A 20,258-nucleotide genomic window follows, 5' to 3' on the forward strand; every position below is an offset into this window, starting at 1 on the left:
AAAACAGGATTTTTCAGTAAATTTAGAAGATAAGAATCGGAAGATATGTGAGGAAGATAAACTTTAAAAGGGCATTAATAGCTGGGAATAAATCCCCACATGGTTAACTTCAGTCATATGTTCTGTTGCATGCAGGCAGCAAAGAAGTTACTCCTGTATATGTTCTTTATTATTAACTTTCTTGAACGGGAGGATCCCTCAGAATCACTGGGCTATTGTTTTAACTTTTAATTTATTGCAATGCAGGGGTTTCAGAACCCAGTTGAACAGGAAAAACCTCTTCTTCCAGCGCAATTCACTACGGCATTTCTTGATTGTTGACTATTACGCTAGAAAGAGTAAAACCAGGTGCAGATTGAAATACTTTGGAAATCTTTCAAAAAATAAACAGAAAAGTTGGATGGCTAGAAGTGAAATCTCAGTGGCTGCCTTCTGTTCTGAAAGAAGTTGAAATGTCAAGGCTGTTCAGTGGAAGTACCTTGTGTGTGTTTGGCCTAGGACTACATCCCAAGGTCTCTGAGTGCCTGGGAACGCTCACTCAGCCTTGGATTACTGCTCAGATATCACAAAAGGGAGTGACCTAGCAGTAGAGAGAAGCTGGTCCCTCCCCACTCTAAACCTTCATTTCAGGAACAGGATGACATCCTACACCCAGAAGAATTGTAATTCATCTTGAGAGCTGTTGGGTGCCACTTCCCCTCTCTTTAAATTCAAAGACTACTGATTTCCTGGTGGAGTTAGCCTCTTGAATGGGTCTTGGAATAGTAATAAAAACAATTCATGACGTGAATACCAGAAATTGTCCTTGTACCTTCATCGTGCTGGCTGGAAACCTTGTGTTAAGAGTCTGCTTGGAATCCCCCTTGGTAACATCTCCCTACCAGCAAGGAGTGCTTTCTGAGCTGGAAATCTGAGTTCACAGCAGCACAGTCATTGCCTCAGTGTCCTGCCTGACATCTTGCCTTGGTGAAGATCCATCTGCCAAGTGCTTGGGATAGACACCAAGTAGCAAAGATTCATGTTGGGTCTAAGTTGTGAGTAGTCAGAGGTTCTCCTAGAGATGACCATATAGCAAGTACTGGCATTCAGAGGATAAATCTGATGTACTTGAGGTTTGGAACTCCTCTTCATTTTGCTCGTTACACTTGAATCTTGCAAAGACATCAATGGAATTTATAAAACCTCTAAATGGAACTTGCTGTTTGGGCACCTCACAAGGTCTGCTGGGCACTTGTGCAGGCTCAGAGGAAGCGAGCTCACCCATGGCCTGCTGCAGCGTGAGCAGGTACCAGCTTAGGAATGGGGAGAAAACCCGCACGGGCAGGAGCTGCGTAAGGAACCGTTGTGCCTCGTCTCAGTGTGCCAACTCTGGACGCATTTGATAAATCAAAGAAATGGCACATTCTCTTCATTTTCTGTCATTATACTGTCTGTCCCCAACTGTCCTGTGGTCTGACCTGGCTTCCTCTATTCAGATACTCGTGCCTGGCCTTTGTCTGTGTTTTCCTGCTTGCATCTTGCTCAGCAGTGTGAACGAATCTTTATGCTGTGAGCTTATTCTGTTGGATATCATTCCCTGTGTCCTTCAGTCTGCAATTAAATGTTTTATCTGGTACGTGCTGTGTAAATTCTGTCCTTCTGCGTATGTAGTGTTTTTCCCTCAGGAGAATTCCCTCCTTGTGTAAGTATACAAATCAATGGTGCAGTGGTACCACTTGCACAGAAGAGCCCTTTCATTCTCCTCTGGAGTTGTTACACCAGGTTTGAAGGCAGTTTTTGGGAGCGGTGTAGGCAGTAGGTGCATTCTGCATGGCAGCATCTCCTGTCACGAGGTGGTGAAGAGCTGACCTGGGTTCGCTGGCGACCTACAGGACAGGACACTCTTGGGTTATGTTCCTCTGCCTTGGCAGCGTGATATGATCTGTGGGGTCTGGAGACCTGACTGCTGACTGATCACCAGCTGAGATGTTTCCAGCTCAGGGGAGCTGGGAGCAGCACAAAGATCTACCGCGTGTTCCCATGGGAGGATCGACCCTCCTGCTCTCCTGGGAATGCCTCGTGCTGACCAAGAGCCGTCTCTGAGCATACCTTCAGAGCTGGGCAGCGGGGGGGAGCACCTTCCTCCCAGGGGCTTTAAACGTTGATCTTAGCCAAGGTATTTGAAACATTGCTTAACTGATTTGGCTTGTGCTGGTTTGTGTATAAAACTCAGGGCTCTGTAATGCACGACGCGTGAAGTGACACATTATGGAGGTGTCCTGGCTTTGTTCTGAGGTATAAAAGTAGCTTTTAAATTCCATTAAGTGATTTTAGGACATTGCTGAATTTATTAGCTGCTACAGACAAAAACTGTATGCAATTCACATGGAAGACTTGCTCCCAGCATTTAATTTAGTACTAGATAAATTCTCCTCACCATTCTGAAACTATTTAAAGAATTACTGATGGCTCATGGAAAACTCTGGAAAGTATTCTGCTTGGGAAGGGTTCCTTTCCTAGTATGTTTTTCTGCTCTTCATCTTCACTTGTCCTTCATTGCACTTAATGAACACATGAGTTTTGTTTTGTGTCTTACCTGGAGCCAGTTCTAAATTGGTTTGTAAAATTTTACTTGTCTTCATAACATTCAGTTGATGCCAGAGACAAAATGGCCAAAGGTCAGGATCGTTGAGACCTGAGTAAAACAGTGCTTTGAAAGTCCCTCCAAAGCAGGAAGGAGTTATTCCGGATTTTAGTCTCACTGATATCCCACAATTACCTTTTAGCTTAAAGAAGAAAAAAAGAAAATAACAGAAAACCTGTTATGCTGTGTTTTTACGAAATGCTCTGACTATTTCCTCATTCTCTCACTGTTGCTAAAAGCATGACTTTGCAACTTCACCATTCCTGTCAGTGGTTTCTCAGATACTTCCAGAAATCCAGGAAATGCCAAGACTTTCAGTATGGGAAGAGTTAACATTTGAAGATATTTTTATTTTTATTTTTTCCCTTCTCCTGTGATCTCACCCTGTTTCTCACTTTGGAATCACTGGGTCCAGTCTCGGTTCTGCTGACATTGAAGGTTCGGTCCATCTCGCAGCTCCTGAGTTTGGGCAGTTAAAGGAGAGAAGTCGCCGCTTCTATTGTCTTTACATCAGCGCAGCTCCTGCAGGAGAGGATGTCAGTGTGGTCTGTAAAGGCTAAAGATAAAAAGTTGAATGGAAGCAATGGTTTTAACGGTGATTCAAGAAGCAAAGCAAAAGCCCAGACCAACCCAGCCCTTTTGCTGTTTCCAGTCTGATGCAGACACTTGGAGCGGCCGCGCTGGTGTGCCGCATGCGCCACTGCTCCCTCTCCCTTCACCCCATGGGAGCTGGGGGGGCTGACCTCGGGCACCTCTCCAGGTGCTACAAACCCAGAAAAAAGTGACTGAGCATAGTTCAGAGTTCAAGTATCTTGAAACCTTGGCCAAGCTGCTCCTGATGGTCTCAAAGTCTCTCTGTGGCTGGAGGGTGGATGGGACTGTTTCTGGGGGACATCTCATGCGAACCAGCGGCAGAGGGGCTTGGATGGGGACATCTCCTAGAGGCGATGCCTGGTAGTATTTTGTGGATCGTTACCCTTTAGAGGTGCTTATTGTTCATTTGGACAGACAGTTTTTCCTCTTTTGAAGTTGTTGCAACGTTTACTAAGGTCATATTTATGCTTGGATGGGATGGGAGAGTTGCTGCTCTGTGCCCTGGGGGCTTGTCCCGCTCTCTTGAGAGACAGAATCCTGACTCCTTTTGCCAGAGTCTTTTCGTAAGGTTATGTCAAAGAAGAGACCTATTAAGAAAAAGAAAAGCTATTGAATGCTTTAAAAAAAGGTGTAATTAGTTGCATTTTGGTTGGCTAAAGGACCATCATGGGAGAATTTTAAAAATGTGGTTTCCTGGTAAACAAATTAATGGATTTATGCTCAGTTGCACTGCACTTTCAAAACCAAAATGGCCCTAGGGCACACAAGTAAAATTTAAGCACTTTCCTTGTTATTTTAAAATAAGTAGAATAAAACATGCTGTCTGATTTTCTGAACAATAGTTTGGCTCCCTGCGGTGGAAAAGTAACCTCAGCTGAGAATTAAAGCCACCCACTTTTGTCTTCAGGCTCCAGAGCAGACAAATAACCTGCTCTTCCCGTGCTTCCACTTTTATTTTTATATTAAACTCTTCTCCTCCTCCTCTACATCTTGCAATTGCTTTCCCACTTGCTCTTCTCTCCCACTCAGTCATTCTCTTTTCTCTCCCTCTTTTCTCCTTCCTCTATCCCAAGAGGGACACTTCTGTAACCCTTGAGCCGTGGATGTACGTACACATGCCAAAGAGAAACAGAAATGTTTGGCCATGGATCAGGTCCTTCATTTAAAGGCATGTGTTAAAGATCTGTGATGGCCTCTAGCTACTTCCAGCAGCTTCCCCAAGTCTCAGTGCCATTTTCTGCCTTGGTGCAACTTATATTTAACAGGTGATGGAGACCCACGCTCCACTGTGGCGCTGCTAACAGCAACAAAATGTGCATGTAGGTTAAAGGCCTCATTTGTCTCTCTTTCTGCAAGTTTTTCATACTTTTGCAAGGCGTTAAATGTTGCTTCGCAGATAAGAGCAGCAACATGGGATTCCCCCGGGGCAGGGGAATGGGGAAGAGCTGTAATTATTCACTGCAAGAGTTTGGTCTAGCCAGGGAACAGCCAACTGCCTTGAATTGCTGGCAGCAGGGAGGTAGTTTGCTGTTTTCTGGCTAGAGCAAGCACTTCGCAATCTGCTTTGAACTCTTGTGTATCTGCCTAACTGAGGGGTGGAGACAGCGTGAGAAATAGTGGTTAATACAAAAAACTTGGTTATAGGTTTTTATGTTGACTTAACACTCTTGCTAGTGTTTGTCTTCTCTCCTGAGAAGGATGATGCTTGAAGGTGAGATGGAAATAAAAGGGAGCATGTATGCGTGCTAGAGAGTTACCTTCTGCTGCTTTATCCTTGAAGAGCTGCATTTTAAAGTTACATATTCCTAAAATTCCTATTTGCTAAGGTATGAAGTGAACTTGCTTGGTCTGTCTCTGCATTTGTGCTAGGTCTGACTAGGGCTGCTGAAGACAGAGAAGAGGGATTTGCTGCCAGTGTGTTCCCTTGAATGCTGTTCAAATACGTTCACCTCGGCTTTCTAATTCCTGGGGCAAATACTTGATATGACTTGCTGGGTTGGCAGTTTTTATGGAGCATTTGCAGATTGAAAGGGCCTTTTCCTTCTCTTCCAGCTCTTTCTTGTTAATCCTTTCTTGTTTATAATTTTCCTCAAGAAAGAAGGAAAAAAAGTTCTTTGAACTGTTTTGTCGTAGAGAATGAGATCATCAGTGAAAAAATTTTAAAAAAAGGAACAGCTTGTTCTTTGTTCTTCTGTGAGGTGCCACCATTCTCCTTTGATTTTAGCATCGTATCAGCGTTACACACAAGGTTTTGGAGTGGGTTCAAACAAACCAGATTCTCAAATCAAGGAGCCAAACCTTTTCCAAAGCTGCTGTGTGCCGAATGCAGCATCGTGCTGGGGGGGACCAGCCACTTTTAGCTCTGTCACCTCGTAAGCTTTGAGCAGATCCAGGCTTCTGGAAACTTGGAGAAATCCAGATCCATTCTATTCCGCCATTCTAGCAGCCTACATGATGCAAAAATGGAAATTGTCTTCTCCCTGTGCAGTGCCACCGGGGCATCAGAACTGTGTTGTTTGCTGTAAGGTGGCAACAAATCCTGTCCCTCCTGCACAGAGCATTGGCCCAAGAGGAGCTTTGGTGACAGAGTGCCCAGCCCTTTCCCTCTTTCTTTCAGACCTGGGGAGGAGAGCTCCTCTTTGCAAAGGGCCTCAGTATTGGCTTTTGCAATGCCACGGTGTAAATTCAAGTAATGCTCCTGTCTTCCATCCATCTCTGTCGCCACGTCTCTGTATTTGCAGAGAGGGGCTAACGGGGTACAGCTGGTTACAAAACACGATTCTGAACTGCATCCCTGTTGCTGAATGTCTCCCCTGTAGCAGCTCTGTAGTGGTGGAGTTGGATGGGTTGACAGTTTTGCACCCACTTTCAGATGAAATGATTTGAAATGAAAAAATCCCAGAGATCCTGAGTGAAAGAAGCCATCCAAGTGCCTTCAGCAATTTCATCACAATGTTCCCTTCAGCTCTTGCTTTGATATCAGGATGTGAAGTGTCTGGCTTAATCTCCTGTACGTTCTTATGTAAATTCCTTTCTCAAGAAAATATGTCCTTAAACTGGTAGCATACACATAGCTTGAGGTGTTGTTGTGCAGCTTTAACTTCACTGTAGGAGGGTTTTAAATTTGGGGTGAAGTAAGTCTGTGGTTTGTAAAGTACTCATTTCTGTAAGATATTCAGGGTATAAAGTCTATCATGAGAGAGAGCTACATGCCAAGACTTGAAGCCTCTCTTTGCTGGAAAAGTAGATTTCTTCATCCCAATGAAGGTGGAGTAGACCATGTGTAGCAGTCTGTGGTGTGTGGTCCATGTGGTGTCCACCCTTTCCCCCTTTTTTCTGCCCTCTGACAAGACTTTTTCAATAAATGAGTGCTGGTTTAACTCTCTCTTCCTTTCATTCAAGCCACATTTTCTTTTTTCCTTGGGAAATAACAACTCTTACAACTTGAAATGTTCCTTTTGTGACTTTGTCATAAAAATTAATGAGAGTAGAAAAGCTCTTTGTAGATCTGGAAGAGAATCCTAGTGAATAGTATTTCTCTATCCACAAAAGCTCTTTCATTTTAGCAAATAAACCAGGAGAGAGCAGTAGGCAGGTATTTCTGTGCAGGCTTAGGCTGGTATTTTGTCTAACGCAGTCAAAAGCAGTGATTTGAGAGAAATCAGATTGGTTGGTCGCTGTGCTGTATCTTCAAGTTCTCTTGGTCTGAATTTTTTTGGGGTGAGAGAGATAGGGTGATTCATACTTGAGCAAGACAAACCCAAGAGCTGCCAGTTTGCATTATGTCAATGTATGTAAGAAAATATTTAGATAGAATTTCCATTAAAAGTTCAAAAGCAGGGGGCTCATGCTGACCCCAGCTTTTAGAAGCTCTGGTGGGAAACCTGAATGAAATTTAACTCCGCTCAATGTGTTTTCGTTGGCTAACTCCGTGTTTTATTATCTCATGCAATGAGATTTTTCTTGGTTTGTCGATTTTCTACCGAGGACGAAAAGTTCATGTATGTAACAGGGCACATATTGAATTAAAGTACGATTAAAGGCATGATGTAATGACCCTCTCTCCTTTTCCTTTCGTCAATATTTGCCTGCAGGGTCAATACATTACAATATTGACTTCAAAGTATTCAATATTTTTTTACCTTCTGAGTGCATTGGCTTCAGATGCGTGTAATATTAAACCTGTTGGTTGAACTGTTGGTCTAAGACTTACTGTCTAAGTAGTTTCAGGCTTGGATGCCTAATCCATGTAGAGCAGCTTTCAAGGCATGTGATAATATCACAACACAGCTGTCGGCAGCTTTCTGAGGTGAACCATTTAATCTGCAGTCTTTTCCCCCAGCTTCCTAAGGAGTGGTGGATTTTGTCCCTTGGTGTGCAGTGGCATAATTGCCCTCTTCCCCTGCTGCCATCGTATTTACTCTCTGCAGTGACTGGAGGTTACGTGGACAAATCTAAACCCCAGCGCTCCCATCTTCCATGGGTGTTTCTGCTGCCTTCACACCCGTGCTCTGTTGAGTGTACAAAAACCAAGATGATACTTTGCCCACTCAAAGTGCTGCGTAAACATGGCTTCATAAAGTTAAAATAGTTACGAGTTCAAACAGTGGCACAGGACAGGCTGGTGCTCTCCTGCCCGAGCTCCCAGCTGGGGGCACAGGGGGCTGGGCGGCTCTCCTACGAGCTTGAACCTTCTCCCGCTTCCTTTTCCCCCGGGTACGTTTCCAGTCCCACTCTGCTGAAATCTAGCGCTGGTACCCGTCAGAAGGACACAGGGGCAGATGTACTGCTTCATGATGGCAGCTATGAACCATTTATCCTTCAAAAACATGACGCTCTACAGAAAGGCTTTGATAATATTCTTCGCAAGACGTATAAACAAACAGAATTGTCACCAGCACAGTATCTTATTATGTTGTCTTTTTTAAAAAATCAAGGAAAGAAAAAATATTTATAGATACCAAGAAGTTAGTGAATTCTTCTAAAGAACCAAATGTTATAATTAGGAACCTGCTGCACTTAGAACTCTTCTACAAATAAGCACCTCAAATCTAGCCCAGTCCTTCCAGAGAAAACAAAGGTCAGTAGGCTGCTTTGAGGATTAGAAACCAGAATTTCTTGGACCAAGGTACTAATTACTTCTAACACTGAGGATGATCACTACTTCCAAATCCCAATTATTGCCAAAACCTCATGATAAACCTCAGTAATACTCCTAACTTTTGAATTAAGATACTTCTAGACTGGACTCTTCATTAAGGGATAAAAAGCCTGATTTGAAGGGACGGCAGGAGAACAGTGGGAATATTGTGCTTGTGGAAAGCTGCACTTCTGCATAGCCTGATCCAAAGTCATTAAAGACTTCCCAGGCCACCAGCAGCAACTTGGTCTCAACCAGGGTGAAGCGGGAACACGTGGAGCCCTGAGAACCCAAAAGCGTGTGGGACCTGCTGTCCCATACCTGGGAGGCGGTGTCCTGCACTGCCGGTGTGGTTGTAAGGTGGGGTCCCGGATTTCTTGCTTGATGTTGTCTGACACCAAAGGGATGAGGACTGGGCTCGCTATTACAAACTCCGAGATGGAACATCTTATCCACATGGTTTTTAAGGGTTTTCCCATATCCACTGTGCTTGAGGATTCACCCGTCTGTGTTGTAGGCACAGTGGCTGTGAGTTTGGTAGTGTTCTGAGAGACCACAGCTTTCATCTCAGATGGAAGAGGTGGAAAGAAGGATCATGTCTGTGAGATGTAGGCAGAAGGCAAAAAGGTTACGGTGGCACTGGGAGATGGGGGAGAGGGGTCAGAGTTAAATATGTCAGCGCTTCATTTCTACCTGCAGCCTACTGACTTCCTTGTGCAATTGCAGGGAACTTCGAAGTAGGTGTCCACATCGCAGATGTAAGCTACTTTGTACTGGAAGAAACAGCACTGGATAAAGTAGCGAGTGAAAGAGCAACTAGTGTCTATCTCGTGCAAAAGGTAAGGACAACTTTTCCTTTTTTCCACTGACAGCTATGTCTTTCATTCACCATAAATTAATTTTAAAAGCTCCTTTTCAGATGCCTGCAATCAAAATCCGGCTATTCTTGCAGCAAACCTACAAAAATGCGTAAACTGATGCAAACGCAAGAGCTAACATAGCTGCTGACTACCTCGGAGCTTACGGAGAGAGCAGGGGGTGAAGCAGCAGTTGGTGACCCTGTGTCTGTGGGCAGAGCCCTGGGTTTGGGTCTCTGGGTACCAGGGCTTGCCAACTCGGGAGCAGCTCCGTGTGAACGGGACTCTGCTGATCTGGAGCTAGTTCAGCGCCCAGAGCTGCATAGCTCTGTTTGCACCGTGCTGACCTGAGTTAAGCCTGACAGACCCAAGCTGGCTCATCTGCTTTGCGGTTGGGAGCTTGAAATCTGCAGAAGTGGTGATGATGAAGAGTTTTGTCTTTGTCTTCAAGGCAGTAGTACCAGCTAATCCCTCCCTGAAGTGGATGCATAGCAGAGCAGGGTGTGAAACATCCTGTGCAATCTCACATCTGGAGGTACAACACTATTTCACAGGCTTTTCTTTTATCTGGGTATCCCAAATACTGGAGAAATTATGTCTATTCATCATGCAGTGAAAAGAGACTTGAAATTGTACAGATTTTAGTGTAACAGAATCAAAAGTTAACGTCAAGTTTAAAATTGACTTCTGTGCTTTAAAAACGAACAGGTTCAAGTTTAACATTATTGGAAAGGCACATTGTCTGTGCCTGTCTCATTTTCAGTTGAATGTGCAGGAACATTTCCCAGCTCCTCAGGTCCCACCAGCACTCTGTGTCCCATGTCGGTCTGAAGCATCAGCAGCTGCGTGAAGTGTTGAGGCAGACTCATAGGAGCAGGTTATTTTGTCTCCCCCCACACTCTCATTCAGTCAGGATGAAGTCCTTGTCACTGCAGCCCTTTCCTGGATGACAGGGCATCTTTTGTATCATAAATAAACGTATCCTACTTGCTACTTAGGAGTGATTCTTCCCCTCCTTTCCTGGATGTTCCCAGGGTTGCTATCCAGGGAGGGTCTTGTAATGACGCTTGTTCCAGTGGCTCACTGTGACCTCTCCACGCTTTCCAGGTGATAAAATGATTTATTTTACACTGCTGAAATGAAATTAGGTGTTAACCTTTAGTAGCTGTTCTGTAAACTTCCTTAGGTAGAAATAGCTTCTGGGTGTCTCAGTGAGTCTGGTGGGTTTTAGGTCTCTCTGGGTATGTGTTGTGTGGAGTAACCCTGAGAACAACGCAGAAGTGCCTGAGCTGGGTCGGTGGCAGCGAGTCCAACAGCACACAGGTGCTGCAGAGTGGGACCGAGGGGTGGCCATGCTGGAAGACCCCAAGTTACCAGTGACTCACTGTTCTGCAGGAGTGGGAAGCAGTGTGTATCTCATGGAAACAGCAGTTCTGGCACCAGAGCCTTCCCAGTCCTACAGCCTCTCCAGCGATAAGCCCCCAGGTTCTGCATCCCCTCGGATGGAGGAGTCAACGGCCGTAGCTCGCTGCGGGAGACACCGGCAGGGCAGCAAAGCTGTGGTCCAGGAAGATGTTGTGGTGGGATTTCCAAGTCACAATACTGTGGTTTGAAAGCATGTGATTTTTTTTTAAATGAAGAAGGAAGATTTTTATATAGAAAGGAAACATTTTTCATGAGAATCTAGTTGAATTCAAAAGCTAATTGAATTTTCTTTCAAAGCGCTTTTCCCCCTGGCGCTGCTGGTCAGTTGTGTGTGATGCCAACAGAAGTTTTATCTATTGCCTGTAATCTTTGATTGCTTTTCATCTACCTTTGCCCAGCAGTCAGGATTAGTGTTTTACCCCCAGTTCTGCCCTGCAGCAAATATATTTTAAGAGTGCAAACTAGGTTAGATGATGAAATGGTCAATATTTTAATTGTAAGAGATGAAAAGGAGAACGGGGCTGGGCAAAGGAAAGCAGCCAGCCTGTCTGAAGCAAGATGGTAGCATGTGTCTTGTAGAAAATACGCTTTCCTTTGATGGAACTGTTTCCTAAGACAGCTGTGATTCTGCTGGAGGTTAGCACCATGCTAATCCTCCTAAAGAAGTTAAATAAAGCCACATATTTCATTTTCCTGACCCTGATATCCAGAAGAGGAGTTATTGTGTAATTGCTAGCAGTCTATTTAATAAAAGTCAAAAGTTTTTGAAATAAGAGTGTATCAGGTTTTAAGAAGCAAAAAAACCTAAACAGTTTCCTCTTTTTTGGCACGTCTTAGAGTGTTATTTTAGGTGTGAAACAGCTCGAGTGAGAGGTCAGCCATAAATCCCTATAATATTTTACTGGTCCTATTTTATACTGGAGATCAAAGATCGGAACTGTAAGCCTATCTTCACATTGAGTCCAAGGACTTTGAGACATTCACTTTTGACACCAGCAGGTTGTCAGGGTGTTGATATTTTGATAATCTCAGGCTGAGTAACAAAGAGTTGCTCGAAATCTGAATTCATGGAAGTGTTGATACAAGTCTTGAGCAGAAATCTTGGCTCACAAATAAATTGCCTGTTTCCTTTGAGTGTCTTTTAGTGTGTAAGCAAGAAGCTTGCTGAGCCCACCCCATTTTTGGACCTTGGCATTCTCCTCCCAGCTCTGGGGAGAGCAGAGGATGGAAACTGTGGGTTAAAGCAACCCCTCTCCATCACCCGGCGGTGGGAGAAGGGCTCACCCCCGGAGTCAGCGCTGGTTGTAACCCACCCGAGCCAAGGCTGAGCGGGCAGCAGAGCAGGATGTCAGCAGAATGGGGTTGTTTGAAGGGAGCAAAACTGTGTGACTTTGTGAGATGAAGGGGTTATTCCTAGCTAGGGTTTGTTCTCTTTTCCCTTTGGTTGACTGATGGGTTTTCCCCTGAAAAGTTGCTGCAGTGAGTCCATTGCTGCGAGCCGCTGCCCCGCTCCGGACCTGGCTGGTGCATCAGTCCTGGCTGCAGCAGGTGGTTCTGATTGTAAAGGGAATGGGGAGTCATCGAGATCCAGTATATGTGTGCTCCCTCCCATTGCCCAGCTCCCTAGGAATGAGTCTGAGGCTGGAAACTAAGATTTTATTTCTGGAAGCACTTTATTAGCCAAAGAGGCAAACCAAAACAACACGCTCTCACAAGCAGGAGGTTCAATCTTCCCGTGTCCAAAGTGAATTCACCGTGCAGAGGAGTTGTGGCCGGCCATGGTAACAGGTCCATGTGTTTTATAACCCTGGGATGACGATGTGAGGGAAACCCCCCAGCCCCGGCAGTACCCTCTCTCACTGTGGTTCTCCCCTGCTGCCCACGCTTCGGTGTGCCGGGACGCGGGGCTGCCCACGGGGAGAGCCGGTGGCACGCAGGGGTCAGGCAGTGCTGGAGCACTAAGTGTCAAGCCGTGTACAGTAGCACTGGAGATTTCACATGCAGGACTTGGAAACGGGGAGAGAGAAATCCTCTGTCTGTAATTTGATTTGAAACTCAGACCCACAGCTGCGAGCTTTGTGGATCTCAGCCTTTCACTCAAAGTGCCCTTTCCAGTATCTCCTGGGCGCTGCTGGGCTCAGGGGGAGAGATGATGTCTTTTATTAGAGGGGGATGAAAACCAGACAAGCTCTCACCACCCGAGCCTTTCTTCAGCCCTGGTTTCTATGATAACATTCATTAGAAAGGATTTCCTGGGGGCTGGAGGTCCTTTTTTTCATTGTGAAAGTTTTCTCCCCTAGCCCTGCTGGGTCTCTCCAACTGCATTTCTGGATTCAACTACATTTATGCACCCCCCTGTTGCAGCTTTAGGATCCCTGGATGAGCCCAGGTGACTTTCTTTCCACCTGCAGTAAAATCAAGCGGGATGATGTGATCCCCAGCACAGGCACATCCTTAGCAGTTTGCTAAGGAAACCGCTTCGTGCTGGAGGTGCTGTCCCTCGGCAGCGTTTCAGCTCGCTGAATTTCTGCGAGCCGTGGCACTCCGCAGGGCAGCTGGCAGCCGCCGGTGCCTCTTGGCAGACAGTCACGGGAAGGGCAACCTCTGGATTATTGGAGGTGATGCTATGCAACCCTGATATTTTGCAAATCTGAGCATTAAAGACGTATTTAGGGAAATCTCCTCTCTCAGAAAGCGATGGCAATAATCTTATTGCAAAAGTTCCTTCTGGGCAGCCTCTGCGATGACTCCTGAAACACCTCCCTCTCCAAGGGTGACACAGTTGTGACATCTTTGTATGTTACATGCTGGGCTTGCAACTACTAAGAATCCTTTCAGCCTGTGACCGTATCATGTTAAGAAAAAGGGAAATGTGTGTTTATAACTTAAACTTCTGTGCTCTGTGCCCAGTGGTTTATTCTGTGGAGAGGAATTGTGATGTTAAAGCAGAAGGAGGCAGTTAGCCCAGACTGATGCTGAAAACAGGTTTCTTCTTTTAATTCAGTAAGGTAGATAAAATTGAAATACCTTCAATGCAAGGTCACAGTGTCCCACGCTATGTGTGTATTTGCTGAGCCCAGGACCAGGTGGATTGAATTCTTGCTTTGCTGGGAGGCTTCCTCCCTGGCTTGGGTTAAGTTACTTGCCCTGAAGTTTCTCTCCTGTAAAACAAGGGTAATGCGGGTTGGTGCTTCCCTGTCTAACTGTAGGTTTGTTACAGTTAATTGCTCAGTGAGTGTTTAGTGCTGTAATTATGATCTGAGTTAAAGCTTTGCTTGTGTTTCACATCGTTGAAAGCTCTTCCCTAGAATTATAGCCTCTTGAATTGGATATTAATCCTGCTCAAGTACACTTAAAACAAGCATCCTGTTGTTTCCTTCGGGCTGTTCTTCCTGGATGGGCTTTCATGTTTCATGGAGGCATTTTTCTATCAGACTGGTATTGCTTCAGGAGATGTGAGGGGAAAGAGGATGTGCTAAGGCACAGAAATATTCAATAAGTGCAGAGTGTTATCAGATAATCACTCACAGAGCAGAGGAGAGAGAGAAGCGCTAGTAACTGCAGCTTTTTATTTGGGTGGAAAAGGGCAGGGGAGCTTTTATTAAATTACTAGCGCTTTGCTCCCTCTGACTTGAACTTTGGGGGTCTCACGATGGTCACGGGTGGTCTTAGGGATTTCTGGTAGTCTGTAAAGCTATTTTCTCTCCTTTCTGGTAGGGGTTGGCACTGCTCATGCTAAATTCATAACCCGGTGGCGTGGGTCCTTCCAGGCAGCATGGCAGAGCTCACGTACTGGAACCGTGAGTTATGAATGCACCAGTATTGTTAATGTACCGCTCGCAACTGGAATAACAGAGCTGACGGCCTTTGTGTTGCGGGAAACAGCTTATCAGAAGCCGTGCCCTTGTGACCTTCCAGCTGAACCAGTCCTGCTGATTCATGTTGCGAGCGACTCCTTGACAGCCACAGACCGTACAGTTAACCTTTTGGCATGGATACGCGCTGCAATTAGAATGGATTTATGGCCATCGTCTGGTGCCAAACCACAAATGTGATTAAATATTTTAAGAGTCTTTCCTTCAAAGCAAAAGGTAAATAAATACCAATTGTGTGCACTTGAGGAGAAAATGGACACCTGAGACTTTTTTCTTATTATTTTGAAGAACAGTTGTTCCCCTGGCATCCAGATAGAAAAGGTTATCTCTGAAATCGCCAAATAGTGTCCCGGAGTTTGGAAGAGCTGGGGTTTGATGCCAGTCAGCTTCCAGCTGGACTGATATTTACAAGGTGGCACACAGAGCAGTCAAAATGGAAAAGGAATTAAATAGCTGAAATATTTTATGACAACCAAGTAGACAGCATTTCTCTCGGTGTTTTTCTGGAATGCACCAGCCCACATTGCCACTCAAAACAAACAAGAGGAGTAACGTGGTTCCTCTTTGAGGGCAGTTACTGCTTCTTCACAAAGGTAAATAATGAGAAGGGAAATAAGAATGTGAAGCTCTAATAATTAGGTTTGCTTCATTAAACAGCTGCTAAATATTATCTTTACTGCAGACTTCACCTGAGAAATAACTCAGGGATGGTATAAACACTTGGAGCTGTTCAGGTTTGCTCTGGTGTGAATATGCTCCAGAGCTTTTGCTTTGTTGCTGCAGTCAGGTGAGTAATTAATGGTTTGGTAATTCAGCGTTCAGCAGAAGAAATATTGATTAGTTGTAAAAAATCCCTGCCAGAAACTTCTGCTGGCTGACATTTTGTTCAAACAGAGGTGAGTATAGTAAAATAATACTCTGTTTGCAAACACCGTGTTCAATAGACAGAAAACAGGAGCTTTGTCCTCACCAACATCTACGTGCTCCTGCCTGTGCTACAAAGCACAGCTCAGTCTTTGTTCAAGCCATGCACCACTCCTGTGATGAGGGGGAGAAGTTTCACTTATGCTTTGCAGGGAGCAGACTTGGGTTATTTGACTGGTTACAGAGTCTTCAGTGGCAAAGCACGAAACACCGTTCCCAAACCCAAGCTCTTCAGCTCCTCACTGCCAGAACCATGTTTCTTCAACATCGAGTTTCCCGATCTGCTGAGTCTTCCTCATCCTTCCCAGTGTTGAAATGGCAGTGGGAACGAAGTGGAAAGCAGAGCAAACTTTGTGACCTTGAAAGCTGCAGATGGAAGTGCTGAGGATGCAGGATGCTCCAGGATGCTTACGCTGTACCTCATTGGGGACCACTGGGAATGATTCCCAGGTGGGAGACTGACAGCTCCCTCTGGTCTCATTGAGGGGGCTGATGTGAGTGTTGGTGGCCTCAGCAGTGTCTGATTTCCTCTCATTTCAGAGGATTTGGGGTATTTACGTATTCTGTGCTGGCATGCCATTCACCATCTGATGTAGCTCTGGCATGGGTGATGGGTCCCAGGGCTGTGACATAGCCACTCCTGCACAGAGAGTGTGATCCTGGAGGTTTAACACATTTTACATTTTATCCTTTTGTGCATTGTTGAGCCTTTCTTTTACCACCTGGTCAGGGAAGCTTGGCCACAGCCAGGTCTTTGCTAGAAGCCCATATCTCACCGAGGCTCTTTTCTCTTCCAGGTGATCCCGATGCTTCCCAAGCTGCTCTGTGAGGAGTTATGCAGTCTCAATCCCATGCGAGACAGGCTGACGTTCTCTGTGGTGTGGAAGGTGACTCCAGAAGGCAAGGTACCTCGAGTAGCAGGCAGTCATCCTGCTCATCAGTCCTCCCTTGGTGGCCAGCCCCTACTCGTGCAAACGGAGTGGTAAAAATGCCATCCCTTAAAGGTGGATAGCACAGGACTTGTCGGTGAACAGTACTGGAGAACGTAGGATTGTCCCTGTATCTTGTCTTACTGATGAGATATTGTGGAACTTCCAACTGGAATAATCTCACAACATGGTGGGGAAAGGAAAAATATTTGTATGAATCTCAGGAACGGAGAATTTCCTGCTCCTTGCCAGGTCACCCATCCATTTAATGTCTTACCTCCAGCAGCAGTTCAAAGCTAATGCTTTGGGTGGGACAAAGGGTTCCCAGGTTCCCCCCCTCCAAGCCTGCCTTGTGCTCAGCGGCAGTTGTGCAATGCAGTGGCTGAGGGCAGCATCCCTCTACGGCCTCTCTGGTAAACAGACTATTTCATTCTTCTTCAGAGCTGCAAATTACATCAATCCAAATAAAGTGTGATAGCTCTTCAGCAAAGACACAGCTCCATCCTCTGCATTTCCAGGGAGCAGTTGTGCAGGCTGCCTGCCAGCTCTCCCCAGGTCTTCATTTCTGTCCTGGTTCCTCTCCCACACTCTTCGTAACTCTTAGCAATCTCCTCTTTGGTGGTCATAGGGACCCCTCGGTAACTGAGGAGTGCTAAAGACTGCCAGTCCCGGAGGACTCTCCAATCTATGCTAAGTACACTTTCTGTACTTAGAATTTTTTTTTTCTTTTTTTTAAGCAGTGATGTGCTTTTGCACAACTCTGTGGAGAGTATTTCTTGTGCCAATTTGGTAATTTTTCACAAAGACTAACTTTTCTTCCTTGTTAGACTGCAGTCCGAATTGAGGTCACTTGATTTGAATATCAGGTGAAGGCTGGAGAAGAATTTACTCCTTCCAAGAGGAAAAGTGGTTGTAGGGCTTTTGCCCAGCAGGGCATTCTTGCAAGAGCTTATCTGTGAGTTGGGACAGAGTGTCTCCTGTATTTCTAGGTGTCAGTCCAGTCCCATCTCCGTGTAAACAGCATCACATGCTCTCCCCGGCTCTGCTGGGTGAGAGGGAGGTGGGTCAAAGGCTCCAACACAGCCTTTGAACTTCAGCCGGTGGTGGAGAGCCGTGAGAACGCTGGCACGGAGGACAGGACACCCCTCAGTGAGGGACGCGTGAGGCTGAAGAGCACTTGGTTGCACCGTGTGTTGTAACCTGGAGCTTGCAGAGCAGAGCCCGACGGCACTACGAGAGGTGGGAGCTGCGCTGAGCTCCCGCTGTTGCTGTTACAAAGCAAATAAGTCTAGAGCTAATGCGTCTTCCAAGGAAAAGCCACCCTGATGCCTCACTTGAATGTGGCTATTGATAAGCTGTTGGGGTTTTTAATTCTAGTTTATTTTAGAAAAATAATGCCAGGCTCAGCCCTTTTCTGGGAGACAGACACTTTCTTGTTTCTGTTGCTTTTGGGCTCTGGAATTTTTACTTTCTAGCCACATAGCTCCGTGGACTCAGTGGGATAGTGTGACATGATGTGTCTGAGATGGCTTTCCAAGGGCAGAGGCGTTAACCATGTTGTTGGATCTGTGCTGCTCTTCAAGCTGGGCGTTCATAGGAACAGCGTAGCACGTCCTTGTTCAGATGCGGTCAACAGAAAGATATTTGAAAACAAACGATGCAACTCTTCTTTTGAAGTTATTGCCTGCTGATGTTTGAAGCACAGCCCTGCTGGTTCCTTCTACCAGTGAGAAAGAGAAATTGCTTCAGTCTGAAACAGCCTATATAAACAATGTGTCTTCCGGGCTCAAAACTGTTGTCGTGAGCCAGGACGTGATACGGACACTGCCTTGCGTGGAGAAAGTCCTCAGCCTCATTCACAGCTGTGTCACCCCCCCAGAGGGACCCGTACCACCAGGGACTGTGCTGATGGGAGGGTGCACAGCTGTGTCACCCCCTCAGAGGGACCCATACCACCAGGGACTGTGCTGATGGGAGGGTTTGGGCTGAGCCACGCTGGCTGCCATCACATGGTGTGCTGGGGACTGCGGCTTCTTCTCAAAAGCACCCAGAGCTGGGGGAAGCCTTAACATAACCCTAGAAATGTCTCAGCTACTGGTACTCTGCCTGGAGTCTGGGTGCACCAGGTTTGCTGAGGCCTGGAGTCTGGGTGCACCAGGTTTGCTGCAATGGGGGGGAGACCTTGCAGACTGGGCTCGTGGGCTGCTCATGGTGATCTCCACGTCCCAGCTCACCGCCCCCAAATGGTGTTTCACCATGGTGCATGGGCCAGCCAGCCTTGTGCGGCTTTCCCTGCAGACGTGGAGCTTGTCTGTTCCTCTGGTGGGTTTCCAAAGCAGGGACACAAGCCTGCTTGGATGGGTGCAGAAGGCAGAGGTGGAGGGCAGGTCCATGAGTAGAGTTCAGTTGGGCTGCTGCAGCAGGGTTGAGTCTGGCAGCCCTGCTCACTACACACGGGGATCACTGGACTGCACGGGGCGAGATGCATCCAAAACTCCATTTCTTGTCTGTGTGAAGTGTTTTTAATGCATCCAGGCTACCTTGGTGAGGTGTTCGTTGGGTACGTCAGTAAGAGACCTCTCCAGGTTGTCCCTGTCCTGTTTACACCTGTTAGAGCCGTTGCAGGAATGGAAATTGGGTGCTCTGCGTCTTGCTGCTTGGTTGCCTTTGAGAAACCAAGAACAGAAAAAGGAACTGAGGAAACAGAGAAATAAAAGAAGTTTAATATCTGCTAGTATGGGCTGCTTATCCTGACGCTTTGCCCTGAGTGTAGCCTGCCTGAGATTTGACATTCTGGTGATATTCTGGGGGCCCAGTACGCTGCATCTCTCGTCTTACAAGGAAGTGAGTGGAGCGCTGAAATATTTGGCCTCTTCTAAGCAAGTAGAAAAATGAGATTTTGCTGAAAGCTTCAGACAGCAAAGTGGAAATCCGGTCCGTTGCCTCCTGCAAGGGACAGAGAGAGCTTTTGGAAGCCAGTGGCAGAAAGCACGGTGTAGCCTCAGAGATGACTTTCAGCGCTACTCCGGGGACAGAGAAAAGAGCTCCTCTTCGGAATTACCCTTCTGGTTTGTGCCCAGTCCTTAAACCTTTTCAATATGCATGTACGTGATGGAATTGACTCACATACTTTGTAAAGCAAAATGAGAGTGCTTTCCAAACAGGAAATATTTAGCGTGGGATAATATAACAGCAAGGGCCAGAATTGATAATGACCTTTGATGTGGGAATTAATAGCTGGAGATGGAGGAACTAGCAGGGAAACAGAAGTAGTGTCTGAAAACGTTTGAACATCAAATTGAAGGAGCTGCCTGTTACAATTGGAGGGTCTCTAAAAGTGCTCAGCTCAAATGAAAGCTGCTCAGCCTTGCTCCTAGATCAGCTCAACAAGGAGCAACACCTTTTTGGTGCCTGAGTGCCATCCATGCCTTACTGAAACCTGAAGTATCTCTGCTGCCAACTTCAACTCGCTGGAAGTGAATCATTTAAAGAGCAGTGCAGCCTCTTCCACACCAAGGATTGTGCTTGCTTAATGTCAGGAGTTTTTTGGGTCCAGCAGATTTCATCAGGTGTTGCTGACCTACTGGATATGGATCCTCCACCACAACAAGAAGCTGAACCACATTTAAGGGGATACAGCAGAGCACAGAGCAGGTGCTGCCAGCACTGTCAGAGCTTCTCTGTCCAGCTTTGTGACCTTCTCTTCCTTTATTTCTCCTTGGTGTAGAGAAAAGGGGCACACACGGAATGACCATGAGCCAAGGGCCAGAGCACTTTACGTTGCGAGACGTCACTTGCTGCATGTCCCCTATTAGGACACTTCCTAATTAGAAACGAGCTTGAATGCCCTCTGACTTCCAGAGCTCTGAGCTGCTGAGTTATACAGCATGT

At 46.1% G+C, this 20,258-nt stretch overlaps 1 protein-coding gene across 1 annotated transcript in view; it reads left to right on the forward strand.

Annotated features, from left to right (window-relative positions):
- LOC104467069 (DIS3-like exonuclease 2) overlaps positions 1–16,343 on the forward strand; it is a gene marked incomplete at both ends in the record, with an annotated part of 61,109 nt that extends 44,766 nt beyond the window's left edge. The window contains 2 exons of the mRNA XM_010080694.1: positions 9,084–9,196; positions 16,236–16,343. Coding sequence (XP_010078996.1) covers positions 9,084–9,196; positions 16,236–16,343 — 221 coding nt within the window. The remainder of the gene's footprint in view (positions 1–9,083; positions 9,197–16,235) is intronic.
- Between the last annotated feature and the right edge of the window lie 3,915 nt (positions 16,344–20,258).

This window comes from Pterocles gutturalis, unplaced genomic scaffold (genome assembly GCF_000699245.1).
Source record: "Pterocles gutturalis isolate BGI_N339 unplaced genomic scaffold, ASM69924v1 scaffold30784, whole genome shotgun sequence".
Lineage (NCBI taxonomy): Eukaryota > Metazoa > Chordata > Aves > Pterocliformes > Pteroclidae > Pterocles > Pterocles gutturalis.